General features: G+C 31.7%; 1 protein-coding gene across 1 annotated transcript in view; it reads left to right on the top strand.

Moving 5' to 3' along the window:
* LOC114332502 (rho guanine nucleotide exchange factor 17) overlaps positions 1-15,867 on the top strand; it is a 128,786-nt gene that overhangs the window by 63,200 nt on the left and 49,719 nt on the right. The window contains exons 4-5 of the mRNA XM_028282303.2: positions 6,818-6,895; positions 15,112-15,216. Coding sequence (XP_028138104.1) covers positions 6,818-6,895; positions 15,112-15,216 — 183 coding nt within the window. The remainder of the gene's footprint in view (positions 1-6,817; positions 6,896-15,111; positions 15,217-15,867) is intronic.

The following is a 15,867-nucleotide window of genomic DNA, read 5'->3' as shown; positions in this document are numbered from 1 at the left end:
GATTACCCTGTATTTTATATCATTATCGAAAAGTACCATTACTATACTATAATTTTTGTATAACATTCCCTATGTGTAAATTTATTAGTTTTCGAGATATTTTCATTTTTCAGAGCAAAATTATTAATAATTACGGGTCTAAATCTTTCCAAATTTTAAATAAGCCATGGCTGAATAATTGTCTAAAACTTACAATTTACGATTTCTGATTATCAATCTGTAATCAAAGTTGGCTACAATTTTTGTTATTAACTTTTATTACTATCTATTACTTATAACGGATCTACAAAGCTTTACCCCACTGACCAATCACACTGTATGGATAAATCGATTTTTTTTAATTTCAAACTATTTTAAAAATGTGACGAATGCAATGATATTTTAAAGTACGTTAATAAATCGATATCTACAAATTGATGGTGCCTCAGTGGCATTAGACTGCACATCGAGAGGTCCCCAGTTGGAACCCGGCTGTTGCGTATCTTTTTTTAAATTGTGTTAATAAATAATTAAAAGTTTATATACTTAAAATATGCTTAAAATTATATATACCATTTTAAACAACCGTGGTATGATAAAAAATACTATAATTTTATACTAGTGTAATTTTTAGAATCATAATTATAAATAACAGTTAATACATCCAATAAAAATTCATATTTTGTCATGTGTCCTACATATGTACATGTACAATAACAAAACCTTGATCTTATAAAATATGTATTTATGAAACAGTTCGTGAAGTATGCTTTTTGCGAACGCACGCAATTTTTAGAGCACGAGCGACAACGGAGCGAGTGCTATAAATTGCGTAAGTTCGCAAAAAGCACTTCACGCACAGTTTCATACAAGATTTTATCTACGATAAACAAATAAAAAAAGCTGTAACTCTTCGTCAATGGAATTCGTTTCTATTCTACAATTTTTAGAACTTTGACATTTAAAAATTCTAACTACTGTCAAACTACAAAACTGTTAAAACTTTTGTTGTAATTCATTGCTCATATTGTCATCACCATGAAAACGCGAAAGTTAAGGATTGTCACCATGACAACTCGAAAGTTAAAAACAGTGCGAAAAAGTAAATCCCATTTAAAACACTTTGTTACTTCACGCACACTTTAAATCCTTCACTCACTGCTATATATAATGACAGTTTTCACAAACTAAAAACTTATACATAATACGACATAGAGAGTTACTTAGTAATAGTATATTACATACCTAGCGGGAAAGCACTCTATTTCAGCCGAGCGGCAAGGTAGTTAAACTACAGACCCAAGGCTAGAACGAGTTCCCGCGAGGTTTGTATACTATTTTACTCACAATCGGTTAGTAGTTTATGGATTTCTAATACTCACAATCTACCAATAATAATTTCGTTTCAAATATCTGTATCCATTTTCATTATGTGATAAGATGAATTATTTTAAGTAACCTGTGAGATCGTTGCTAGGTAACAAAACAAGTTTGTTGAATCTGACATTTAGGCGATACACGACGCCATTAATTGTACATATAATTTTGAGCAACATGGTCTTACTTTAACCGTTAATAGTAATCATAATTCCAATGTAACTATTAATATTTATAATTCCAAATAGTTTTCTTTTTGTTATTGTTGTTGTTGTTACTTAATTAAATAAATGTTGAGTGGATTCTATTCTTTCTAAACCATCTTTTAATCAAAAATGACATTGACATTTGCAGGTAGAAAAGTGACAGATGTTAGCCGGGAAAGTACTTTCCCGGCTAGCTGGGAAAGTAAAGTAAGTAATAAGTCGCTTCCTGATTACTTCAAAAGTTAGAAATCCATAAATTACTAACCGATTGTGAGTAAAGTACTTTATTTACTCTATGTCATATTATGTATAAGTTTTTAGTTTGTGAAAACTGTCATTATAGATAGCAGTGCGTGAAGAGTTTAAAGTGTGCGTAAAGTAACAATATATTTTAAATGGGATTTACTTTTTCGCACACTTTCAATGGGTTTTTTGGCACACTTTCATATAATCAAATATCCTTAACTTTCGCGTTGTCATGGTGATGACAATATCAGCAATGACTTACAACAAAATTTTTGACAGTTTTGTGGTTTGAAAGTAGTTAGGATTTTTAAATGTCAAAGTTCTAAAAATTGTAGAATATAAATGAATTCCAGTGACGAAGAGTTACAGTTTTATATTTGTTTATCATAGATAAAATTTTGTATGAAACTGTGCGTAAAGTACTTTTTGCGAACTTACGCGATTTATAGCACTCGCTCCGTTGTCGCTCGTGCTCTCAATATCGAATACTTCACGAACTGTTTCATAAATAACTATTTTTATTAGAGTGTATTTTTTGGAATTTTAAGCATTTTATCGTTAAATCGTTTATCGTTAAATCATTTTATATTCTTTCCTATAAATAATAAAAAGGTTTTATTATAAAAAGTTCTTTTTTATGAAAGTGTAATTATTTATTTTTCAAAATTATAAAAAACATCGATTAAACAAAAATAATAAAATGCATCATATTACTTCTTATTCTTTCCGCTTGTAAGCAAATTATTTTGTTTATTAATAGATACGTAAAAAAAGTGAAATATTTTTGTTGTAATTTAATTTTTGTGCTTCATCCATTTGGTATTTAACCATTTATCGTGAATTGTAAAATAAAATTCAAGTCAAACTTGTTTACTTATTCATGTAGAATCCGAATCTGTAGTAAAAAAAGGAGTTTTCGTTTTAAGATTTTAAAGTTGTCCCTGCCCCACCCTCAGGTAGGGGGGTTGGGGATCGTGTTTAATGTCAATCAATATATTTTTAAAAAATAATAAATATGTTTTTTGGTTTTTCATTTGGAAGTGTATTTCTCAAGTTATTAGACCATTTCGATAATTTTTTTAGGGTAAGTTTCACCTTTTTTTTGTTTATAGCGCCATCTATCAATAATTCTAAAAAATGTCACCAGTAAATGTTAGTTTGTCATGAGGAATGTAAATCTGCAATAAAAAGGGGGGAGCCCATTTAAGATATCCAAGTTTCTCTCCGCCCCACCCCCAGAGGGTGGTGGTGGAGGGTCGTGTTTTTCAGTTTTTTGATCCGATGTAAATTTCGCGAAATATTCGTCCGTCCCGTTTCTTTTAACACACCCTATAATATACAAAATACAAAACCATTAGAATATTTTAATTCTATGTATTTTTGTTTATATTTTATATGTTTAGCATTTTTGCTACAGTTATTATTAGTGGAGTCACTGAAGGTTTTCACCTCCGATTTCGTTGAACCTTCATCGATTTTCATGAAAATTGGTGAGTAGTTAGATAATACCTCAAGGAATAAAGGTGACATGATGTTAACTTGCGCTTTTACCCTGGGGGTGGATGCCACCCCATCTTGGGGGTGAAAATTATTTTTTTTAAATAGTACCATAAGTCGATAGAGGGACAAATTCTAAGCAAAATTTGTTATATAAAGTTATTAACATAAATCAATACTTTTTGAGTTATTAAGATCAAAGATTTTATTTTTTCACAAAAAAAATGCATGTTTTAAAGCTATTTTTCACGTATAACTCAATAACTATAAGCTTTTGCAAAAAAGTTATTATTACCAAAATTGAAGATAATAAAAAATTTAATATACTTCTCACTTAAATAACTAAACCAAAGTTAATTCAAAGTGAGTTATGGGTAAATGAATGTATATTTTTTCGACGAGTACTCAAATACAGGGGCGGCCCGTCAGGGTAGGCAAGGTAGGCGCCGCCTAACCTCTTCAAATGTACAATGATAAATTATTTATTAATATAAATTACTTATTTCAAAACTGTAATTTATAAATTTTGAGACAATACCGAAGTATCTAAAAATCTAAAATAAAGCAAAGCTACTTTTTAATTCATTTCTGAAGTTGTAATAATTATTGTACGCTCCCCGTAGCGTAGCATTACTACGACGGCTTTACCCTAGGGCAGGCTCTCTAAAAAGTAGCCGAACAGAATTCGCATTTGTCTCACTCTTTACGCTAAGCACAGCGACTGTATTGTCGCTTGCCTGGCCGTGTATTTTCGGGCTATAGGTAGGCTAGATTTTTTGAGCCTTTGACATTGGTTGTGTCGAGCTGCATCTCGGAACTGCCAATTGCATGTTTTAGGATCTTGACTACCAATTCTGAAAAAAACGAAAAGTTCGAATTTTGTCATGAAATTTGGTATGTGGGGTCAGAATAATATTTCTAACAATTTTTCCAAATAACTTTTTGCGATATCTCTAACGCGAAACAAAATATTGAAAATTCGTCCTGTTTGTGAATTCGCAGTAGGACGCGTTTAAAATTTAAATTTCAGTTGACTACACTGGTCAACAAAAGAAAAAAAATTGTTTGTTTCCTGTGATTTTTTTTATGTTTATATCTCAAATTGGCGCAGATTTTTTAAATACGGCAATTATTTTTCTCTAACAGCTTTTGTTTTTAAGTTATAGCTAACTACCCTCATTAATTATTTTTACTTAGATTTTTGTTATTTATTGGTCACTAAAACAAATTTTGTCGTCGTTTTAGATATTCGTTTAAGATTTTAAATGTTATTTGGGTTGCCTATGCGCACAACCGTTTTTGTCACCAGCACAGCGTGGATTGGCAACACTGTTAGTTAAGCTATGGCCCATTCTTTACCAAACACCCTGTACCTGTACATATTATTATACACCATATGTGTTGCCTACCCGGATAGTGAGGTCACGAGCCGCCACTGCTCAAATATAAGTATCCAAGCTTAAATAACGGGAAAACGATGCATTTTATATAAAATATACCTGCTAAACACTTGTCAAAGCACTTCGTAATACCTATCAAATGAGCACCATAAGAAGTTAATAGCTTCAAAATTAAGCAAGTTATGATGAAAATAAGAGAACCCTTTCGAATTTTTTAGGAAAAAGTTAAAAATAAAACATATGCCATATCCACAAAAATTATAATTTATAGTAATCCTTACAAGAATTTCTTTATATTAGCATAAGTAATCATTTTAATAATTTTGATCGGTTTAGAATGCATATTTTTGAAAAAAAAGATATAATTTAAAAAAATCAGAATTTTTAAAATTATCGTAATTTTCATTTTCTTTTGATGATAACTCCAAAAATACTCAATATACGTAAAAAATTACATATATCGAAATTTTAGTTTTTTCTGTAACAAATATTTTACTTTCTTTACTATTTCTGTAGGGTACAAATTAACTGAGATAGAAACGTTTAAAGCTCAAATTTTGCTGCGAGAACCATGTAACCGGGTCCATTTAACCTTTTATTTAAAAAAAAATAAGGGGGTTAAAAGATTATGTTCAACGTGGTTTAATAGCCCCTGGAATTAACTTTCTAATAGTGTTTAGGTGAATCTGATGTAAAAATTAACGGAGTTAATTTAAAAAAAAACACAATAACATTTTTGGAAACAATTTTAAAAGATAAATTTTGAACAATTCTTGGTGCATAAATGTTAATGCTATCGACTCGTTCGGGAGCTCATTTGATAGATATTTCTAGGTACTTTGACAAATGTTTAATAAGTTTATGTCATAAAATGCATCATTTTCCCGTTATTTAAGCTTGAATACTTAGACTTGGGTACGCGCCGAAAAAAATATACATTCAATTACCTATAACTCACTTGTAGTTAAAAGGGTTTTATAGAAAGGAGTTTATTTAGTTTTTTAATAGCTTCAATTTTGGTAATTATAACTTTTTTGTAAAAATTTATAGTTTTTTGTTTATTGGTGAAAAATCAGTTAAAACCAAGCATTTTTCTAAAGAAAAATTAAAATCTTTGATCTTTAATAACTCAAAAAGTTTTGATTTATTTTAATAACTTTATATCACAAATTTTGTTTAGAATTTGTCCGTCTATCGAATTATGGGGTTATTCTTAATAAAATAATTTTCATCCCTAAGAAGGGGTGGCGCCCACCCCCAGGGTACAAGCGCAAGTTGGCACCATGTCACCTTTGTACTTTGAGGTATCCTCTAACCACTCACCAATTTTCATTCAAATCGATGAAAGTTCACCGAAATAGGAGGTAGTAGCTCATATCCACCTTCAGTAACTGCACTATATAGGCCTGGATTAATAGCAAACTGAAAATTTGTTAATGGCTTAACGGTGCCTAGTTGGACAAATTTTGATGTATGGGAACACTTTAAGAGGGGAAGTTTTAATTGTGGAACGTGATTTTAATTGTGGAACGTGATTTTAATTGTGGAACGTGTCATCCTGACAAATTTATGATTGTGAAAACTAGCAGGTTATTTTTAAGTTAATTCAACAGCAAACTTTATATAATATATGAAAAAATGTTTGTCCGACAAATATGTTGGGCATTTAATACGTCCGACACGTAGAGCATGTCAAATGACAGAAATTTAATTGGTGGTAAATAGCAGTCTGATTTTTACATGAGAGTTTAATATAAGGGTACCAAATCAATCGGAAGTTCTGTCCGACAAAATACATGGGCCATTTTCTTCGAAACCTGTAACCTGTTTCATAATTAAAACTTCCCCTGTTCCAGTGTTCCAGTTTGTCCGACTAGACACCGTTAAACTATTAACAAATTTTCAGTTTGTTATTAATCAACTTTTTTTGGTGCGCGGTATCCAGGCCTATTAATTATTATACAACTACAACGTCTACATTTTTTTCTTTCCTGATCTTACAATAATGCCATTTTTTATTAAGTAATTATATTTTTCTTAATATGACTTTTCTTTGATATTACATTGAAATATGTTTTTTTTTATAATATAGAAATTCCCAATGTTTTTCAGGAATATTTGGAACCATTAAAATCTCCAGAAAATGTGAATTTATTGGATGGCCACCTAGTGGACGAGATATTTTACCAGGTAATTAAACGTTACTGTAAATGTTAATCAGCATCTAGATGGATTTATTATGTGTAAAAATAAAGTAATTTTAAAGGGTAGTATGTACTATGTAACAGAATATTATAATAAAATAATATTGTAGATTGTAGTTAGTGAATAATTTCTCCCTCTAAAATTTGATTGTAAATTTTCCATCCATCCAACTATCGACTCTATTAAGAGTCTCTATTAAGATCACTATACTGCCCTCCTAAGCCAAAAGGGCGTATCTCATTTTGCCATATTTTCGTAAAAGGTTTTTTAATAGGGTGTTTATACCAATACGCATCAAATTTACTAAGCGAAACAGACGTATCTCGAATGAAACAGCTTCAACAACGCGAGATACGTCTGTTTCGCTTAGTAAATTTGATGCGTATTGGTATAAACACCATATTAAAAAACCTTTTACGAAAATATGGCAAAATGAGATAAGCCCTTTTGGCTTAGGAGGGCAGTATACGTGTCTCTACTAGTAGACATTTCAACTTTTCAAAATCCCAAGCATATTCCAAGCCGAAACTCACTCATCAAAACATTGAAATCGCATGTAAGTCCAGTAGGATTAGACGAATAACAGGCCTAACCTTGAATTAGGAGCTGCCCCAAATTTTATTTTTCTTATCTTTAGGGGGGTCAATAGTAGTGTAAATTTAAAATCTCGACTGAATTCCGCCGTTGCGTTAGCCGCCATCTTGATTTTAAACGAGAACCGTTTTTGCTCAATAGCTCCGCCATTTTCAACTTTTCGACAAAAAGTATAACAACCAAAATTGTTGAAAATATGATTTTCTATCATTTCTATTTTTACAAATTTATCGTGCTGTCGATATTTTCCGAGTTATGGCGGAAAATAGTTAGTAGAAATAGAAATAGAAATAGAAAAAAGTATAGGCGAGCATAATTATTGAATTATCTCGTTTATTATTAGTTTTACGACAAAAATGTTCCTATACAAAAAATAGAGAGAATTAAATTCTACATAATTTTGATTTTTTCATTTTTTTGCTAAAGTTAATATTTAAGGTAGTACGTATGCGGTAATGGCGCGAGCGTAAGACCCGACTGATTTTGTAGCAATTATTTTTGTTCAATATCTACGCCATTTTCAACTAAAATTGTTCCAAATATGATTTCCTACAATTTCTTTTTAACAATTTTTTTCATGCGGTTGATATTTTCCGAGTTAGTGGAAAAATAGTAAAAAGTGGTGGGGGGAACATAATTACTGAATTGAATCTTGTTTCCGAGCTGCCCCAAATTTTATAATTGTATCTGTTATATATTTAGTAGTTAAGATCTAAGGCTACTAATGTCTACCTCAGTTACTAATGTTTTTATGTTTCTAGATTAATATAATGTTGTCACTGTCATTAAATATAAATGAATAAATACTGTTAACATGTCCATTTCTTGTATATGAAAATTGGCGGAGCAATAGCTTAACTGATAAACTACTTAAAGTACGAACACGTTTACGTCGTACACCAGGTGTTAACGGTTTCACCCCGTATGAGCTTATGTTCGGACGAGAAATTAGAACGGATCTTCATGCAATGTTAAGAAAACCTTGCAAACACACAACTTTCTTTCCATCAGACAGGCCTACACCTGGTAGGGAATTTGCCTTGGGAGACAGAGTTCAGGCTAGAAAGTACTGCAGTGATCAACGATGGGTATTTGGAAAGGTAATCAGACGCATAGGTTACTTACATTATGAAATACGAACAGATGATGGTCTACTTTGGAAACGTCACTTAGATCAGCTGCTGCCAGCACCTCTAGTCTTGTAGTTGGGAATTGGGGCGGAGGACTGTTATATATTTAGTAGTTAAGATCTAAGGCTACTAATGTCTACCTTAGTTACTAATGTTTTTATGTTTCTAGATTAATATAATGTTGTCACTGTCATTAAATATAAATGAATAATAGTACATTGTTTACCGGGTAGGAAAAGCTTAACATTCCTGGACGACTGTGAAGATTGCTAAGTCGAGGCGCAAGCCGAGACTTAGCAACACAGAGTCCAGGAATGTGGCTTTTCCTACGAGGTAAACATACTATTTTTCCGCAAATCGTTTAAAATTCGACAGATATTGATTGATTTAAAAAAAACGCGATAATTTTATTCCCAAATAAATGGTGCTTTGAAATTCCTAATAAAATTACTTGGGTTACTATGGAAACGTATTGAGGTTGAATTATCATTTATGTAGAACACTAACAACTGTACGGAAATATCATTTCCTTACAGTAAGGAAATGACATTACTGTAAGGAAATGATATTTCCGTACAGTTGTTAGTGTTCTATTTATAAGCGTCAAGTTTGACAATTCAACCTCAATACGTTTCCATAGTAACCCAAGTAATTTTATTAGGAATTTCAAAGCACCATTTATTTGGGAATAAAATTATCGCGTTTTTTTTAAATCAATCAATATCTGTCGAATTTTAAACGATTTGCGGAAAAATAGTATGTTTACCTCGTAGGAAAAGCCACATTCCTGGACTCTGTGTTGCTAAGTCTCGGCTTGCGCCTCGACTTAGCAATCTTCACAGTCGTCCAGGAATGTTAAGCTTTTCCTACCCGGTAAACAATGTACTATAACATGTATATTTCTTGTATATGAAAGTATCCTTTAGTGGAGATCAATAGTTGTGTAAATTTAAAATCTCGACTGAATTCCGCGGTTGCATTAGCCGCCATATTGATTTTAAAGGAGAACCGTTGTTGCTTAATATCTCCGCAATTTTCAACTTTTCTACAAAAACGGTAGGAATTAAAATTATTGCAAACACAATTTCCTACAATTTCTTTTCCACAATTTTTTTATGCGATCAACATTCTCCCAGTTAAGGGGGAAACTAGTGGAAGAGGAGGGGAAGCATAATTAATGAATTGTCTCATTTATTATTAACTTAACGACATAATTGTACATAAACAAAAATAAAGAGAATTATATATTATACAATTTTTGAAACTTCCAATGAAACACCAACCAAACTAAGTACATAAATAATTACTTATATATGCATTAAGTTCACTTAATTTTATTAACTAGCAGGTTTTATTGGTTGAATTTGTCTGTCATTAAGTTTCATGTCAGCTAACATATTTTAATATTTCAACAATGTTTTTTTTTTTTAATTTTTTTACCCTGTTGGGGGGAATATCCCCCCTCGTAGACCCGCCACCGGTTCTCTCGAAAAATTGTAGTAAACCGTAATTGCAACAATTTCAGTCCGTACACTTTTTGTCGAAAAGTTTAAAATGGCGGAGATATTAAACAAACACAATTGCTATAAAATCAATCATGTCTTACGCTCGCTCCTTTACCGCATAGGTACGTACTACCTTAAATATTGAATTTATAAAAAAAATTAAAGAGATCAAAATTGTACAAAATTTAATTCTCTTCATTTTTGTATCGGTTCAAATTTGTTGTAAAACTAATAATAAACGAGATAATTCAATAAATCAATAATTATGCTCTAACTGTCACTATTTTCCCCCATAACTCGGAAAATATCGACCGCACGAAAAAAATTATAATAAACGAAATTATAGAAAATCGCATTTTTAACAATTTCAGTTTATACACTTTTTGTCGAAAAGTTGAAAATGGCAGAGATATTAAGGCTATGGGTACATAATTCGCAAATATTTTACGTGTATCCCTACTTTTTCTGTCTTTACACGGCAAATTACGTGTAGTAAAATTCACACTGGTATTGATATGTAAACATTACTAGAATGTCATTCTACTTGAAAATGTCATCATTAATTTAAAAAGATGGGTTTTGAATGTTCTTGGATAACTGTTATTTTTATAATTGCAAATTATTAATTCAGTTAATAAATGCGATAATTTTTTCACTAACTATGTATTTAGTGATTGTAATAATTTATTTGTACAACAAAGACTAATACTCAATCGAGAAAGGAGGAAAAGTGTTAAAGTGATTTTTTAATAATATATTGTAATGGAACGCTTACAATTTTGAACATCTTTAACAACAAAATACTTGGATCACAGAATAGATTATCCTGATGTATTCTCTGCTTGGATCTTCCACAAATAATACACAATAAATAACTTTTTATTAAGTTCACGTCTTAAATCAATTATTTATATATACAGGGTGTCCCAAAAGTAGTGGAACGGTCGAATATTTCGCGAACTAAACATCGGATCGAAAACCTTAAAAATACGTGTTCAATCATTTTCAAAAATCTATCCAATGACACCAAACACCAACCCTCACTACACCCCCTGGAGGTGGGGTGGGGGGTAACTTTAAAATCTCAAATGGCAACCCCAGTTTTTCTTGCAGATTTTAATTTGTTACATAAAAGTAAGCAACTTTTATTCAAGACATTTTTTCGAACTGTGGATAGATGGCGCTATAATTGGGAAAAACAATTTATCCTGATACCATAGGTAAATTATAGAAACGGTCTAATATCTCACGAAATACACTTCCAAATCTGAAACTAAAAAACAGATTTTTAATCTTTTTCGAAAACCTATCGAATAACACCAAACATGACCCTCCAACCCACCCCCTGAATGTGGGGTGGGGGGTAACTTTAAAATGTTAAATAGCAACCTCCACTTTTTATTACAGATTCGAATCCGTCATGAAAAATTAAGCAACATGTATTCGAAACATTTTTTATAATTGTTAATAGATGGCGCCTTAATTGGAAAAATTCGATTTATTAGCGCCATCTATCAGAAATTTTAAAAAATGTTTCGAATAAATGTTGCTTTATTTTTATGACGAATCCGAATCTGCAATAAAGAGTGGGGGTTGCTATTTAAGATTTTAAAGTTACCCCCACCTCACATCCAGGGGTGGCTTGAAGGGTCATGTTTGGTGTTATTCGATAGGTTTTCAAAAAAGATTAAAAATCTGTTTTTTGGTTTCTCATTTGGAAGTGTATTTCGTGAGATATTAGACCGTTTCTATAATTTACCTATGGTATTAGGATAAATCGTTTTTCCCAATTATAGCGCCATCTATCCACAGTTTGAAAAAACGTCTTGAATAAAAGTTCCGTACTTTTACGTAACGAATCCAAATTTGCAAGAAAAACTGGGGGTTTCCATTTAAGATTTTAAAGTTACCCCCACCCCACCTCCAGGGGGTGTAGTGGGGATTGGTGTTTGGTGTCACTGGATAGATTTTTGAAAATGATTGAACACGTATTTTTCAGTTTTTCGATCCGATGTTTAGTTCGCGAAATATTCGACCGTTCCACTACTTTTGGGACACTCTATATATCAATAATATTTAATCAATAACTCAACATATTCCCGATGCAATGTCAAATATTTAAAATTGTCACTGAGTGTCAGTGTCTGACTGACAATATATTTATGCTGACAATATTATATTCGGCTGAGTGCGTTGTAAGACAAAGATAGATTTGGAAAATATTACCACGGCATTGTGTACATTTTTTTCGAATCCTGAAAAAACCAATAAATATTTTTGAAAAATTTAAACGCAGAATGAAAGACTAAATTATTACCGAGGGCCGAAAGTCCCTTAGAATAAATAAAAAGTTTATTTTGAATGATATATTTGAAATTAAAAATCACACTAAATTTTCTCTTAGTTTTTCACCCCTGTAACTTACTAAAATAAACATTATAGAAGTTCTCAGGGACTTTCGGCCCTCGCTAATAACGTAATCTTTCATTCTGCGTTTAAATTTTTCAAAAATACTTATTAGTTTTCTCAGGATTCGAAAAAAATGAATCCCCATTTGAATAGCATTGCAGCCGAAAATACGTACCGATCCTCTTAAGCAAAAACGGTTCTCGTTTAAAACCAAGATGGCGGCTAACGCAACGGTCAAATTCAGTCGACATTTTAAATTTATACTACTATTGACCCCCCCCTAAAGAATAGAAAAATAAAATTTGGGGCAGCTCGTAATGCAAGGTCAAATGCTATCCCGACTGGGCTAAAAGAAATCGGTCCAAAGTGGTATGGGAATCTTTAGGGAAGTTAAATGGTCTAAGCAAAGAAAATTGAGTTACTCTTCAATAGATTCCGGGATATACGGGAGTCTTCGTCTTCTTTTTTTTTATGTAGACACGACTCACTGTTTGTCCTCTTATTGGAGAGCCGTCTATCGTCGTCTTTACTACTCTATTTGTCATTCTGCTTATACAGACTGTAACAAAAATGCAGGTCATAAATTAAAACACATATTCTGGGACCAAAAATAGTTCGATTAAACCTAACTTCTTAGTTCAAATGTGCACCTAAAAGAGTTACAGCCCTTTGAAGTTACAAAATGAAAATCGGTTTTTTTTTCAATATATCGAAAACTATTAAAAATTTTTTTTCTGAAACTGGACATGTGGCATTCTTATGGCATGAGTATCTTAGAAAAAAATACCAGTGGAATTTGTACACCTCATAAAAATTTTATGGGGTTTTGTTCCCTTAAACCCCCCAAACTCTTGTGTACGTTCCAATTAAATTATTATTGTGATAACATTTGTTAAACACAATGTTTTTAAAACTTTTTTGCCTCTTAGTATTTTTTCTATAAGTCAGTTTTTATTGAGATGCGGCTTCTTTTTTAATATGTTTACATACAAATTTTATGGGGGTTTTGTTCCTTTAAACCCCACAAATGTTTGTGTACGTTCCCATTAAACTATTATTGTGGTACCATTAGTTGAACACAGTATTTTTAAAACTTTTTTGCATCTTAGTATCTTTTAGATAAGCGACCTTTTATCGAGATGCGGCTTCTTGTTTAAAATGTTTCAAAATATACCTAAAAATGTATTATAAAATGAACTTTCAGATATTATATTAACAGGTCTCTCTAATCGTACTTAACCATACAATATACAAATATGTGGTAGATTCTAAAAATATTCAGAATATCTCGATAAACACTGGCTTATCGAAAAAGTACTAAGAGGCAAAAAAGTTTTAAAAATATTGTGTTCAACTAATGGTACCACAATATAAATTAAATTGGAACGTACACAAAAGTTTGGGGGGGTTTAAAGCAACAAAACCCCCATAAAATTTTTATGGGATGCACAAATTTTACTATAATTTTTTTTAAGATGTTCCTACCATAAGAATGCCACATGTCCACTGTCGATAAAAAATCTTTAATAGTTTTCGATATATTGAAAAAATCGATTTTTATTTTATAACTTCAAAGGTCTGTAACTTTTTTTATGTGCACATTTGTACTAAGGTAAGTTAGGTTCAATCGAACTATTTTTGATCCTAGAATATGTGATTTAATTTATGACCTGCATTTTTGTTACACCCTGTATAATCGTTCCATTCTACTTTTCTCTTTCTCACCCTGCCTTTGATGTTCTCCACCTTGTATATCTTCTTGATCTTCGTCGTATATCTGTACTCCAAGCTCTGTTCAATAGTGTCTAACCTTAAATTTTTCAAAGGGTTTTCATATCTGCTGTTTTTAGCATTCATTTTGTATTCCCTGTGTCGGGTTATGTTTCTACTACGTGTGTCTTTATTGGTCTTATGACTGTTTTGTAAAGTCTGCCTTTCATGTTTTCCCGATATTTTTATTCTTCCATATTCTTACAGTCAGGCATCCTGCAGCTCTGTTTGCTCTTCTGTTTCGAGCTTTTCGTAGCTAGACTTCCGTAGCTAGCTTTCGTAGCTAGTAAGTAGAGAACGTCCTAATTTGACCCTGCCAAATATCTTGAATTCCACGGAACTCCGAAATTACGGCATTTAGGGAAACGGAATATTACAGATATAGAAAATACTCATTTGAAATAAGAAAGTTCATTAGATTTCCAGAAAAACGGAAGATCTGACAACAATGCAAATACCACCATAATATCGGCCGCACCACAAAACCCTTACTCACTAAAATCTATAAAAATCTCACTCTGTATATTGAATGGGCTGGCTTTTGTTAGTAATTATTGGAAGATCTCTTACATAAAAGATTCTCTGTGTATACTATGTAATCTTCCTGGTAGGAATGGGACTGCCAAAGTAAGCTTCTTAAATCATTGATAAACCAGCACATATGACAAAAAAGGGAAATAGATTTTATAAATCGCAATATGACTGTTATATTTTTGTTTGCTACAGGTTGGTAATAACTTTTATGAAAAATGGTAGGTTTTAGTGTTATATTTTTATTATATATTTATTGTAGATTCCCGAATTATATAGTCACCATCAGCATTTTTTAACTGAACTTCAAAAGAGGCTGGAGCAATGGGATATAAAACAGAAAGTGGGCGATGTCTTTTTAGAAATGGTAAGAAATATATTTTTTGATGATATGTGTAGTTAAGATATTTAATTTTTCATATGAGAATATTAAGAGTATTAATAGCTAAAAAAACGGCATTATTATTTCTTGTTGTCATTACATGTGTTACAAGCAACACAAAAATGAGTGTCGTGGTTATATTCCAAGGAACCACGTTCTCATATTCTGTTTTCACTTTCTCTTGTTTCAAATATTTTTTACCAAAGATTTACAAGAAAATAAAATTTAAAAGACCACGATTTATGAGATAGGTACCAATAATGACATGAAACAAGACCCGATACAGCCACAACACAAAGACTATTAGAATCGGCAGAGATGAGAGTACTGAGAAGAATTACAGGAAATACGCGGAGGGATCAAAAAAGGGATGAAGACATTAGAAGACAATGTAATATACAGTGTATAAAGGAATAGATTAAATAGAAAAAGAGAATGGAATAACCACATAAGCGAAATGGGGGAGAGAGTGTGGTCAAAATAGCAAGAGATAAATCACCAATCGGTAGAAGAAGTATCGGCCGACCGCGCAAAAGATGGAGTGACAAACTTCTATAGAGGTATCTATACGCCAATGAACAAGCAGAATTGCTTATAAAGAGAACGAAGAATAAGAAGTTTATGAGACAAACTTTT

The sequence above is a fragment of the Diabrotica virgifera genome, chromosome 2 (assembly GCF_917563875.1).
Source record: "Diabrotica virgifera virgifera chromosome 2, PGI_DIABVI_V3a".
Taxonomy (NCBI): domain Eukaryota; kingdom Metazoa; phylum Arthropoda; class Insecta; order Coleoptera; family Chrysomelidae; genus Diabrotica; species Diabrotica virgifera.
This window is presented reverse-complemented; position numbering and strand designations above follow the sequence as displayed.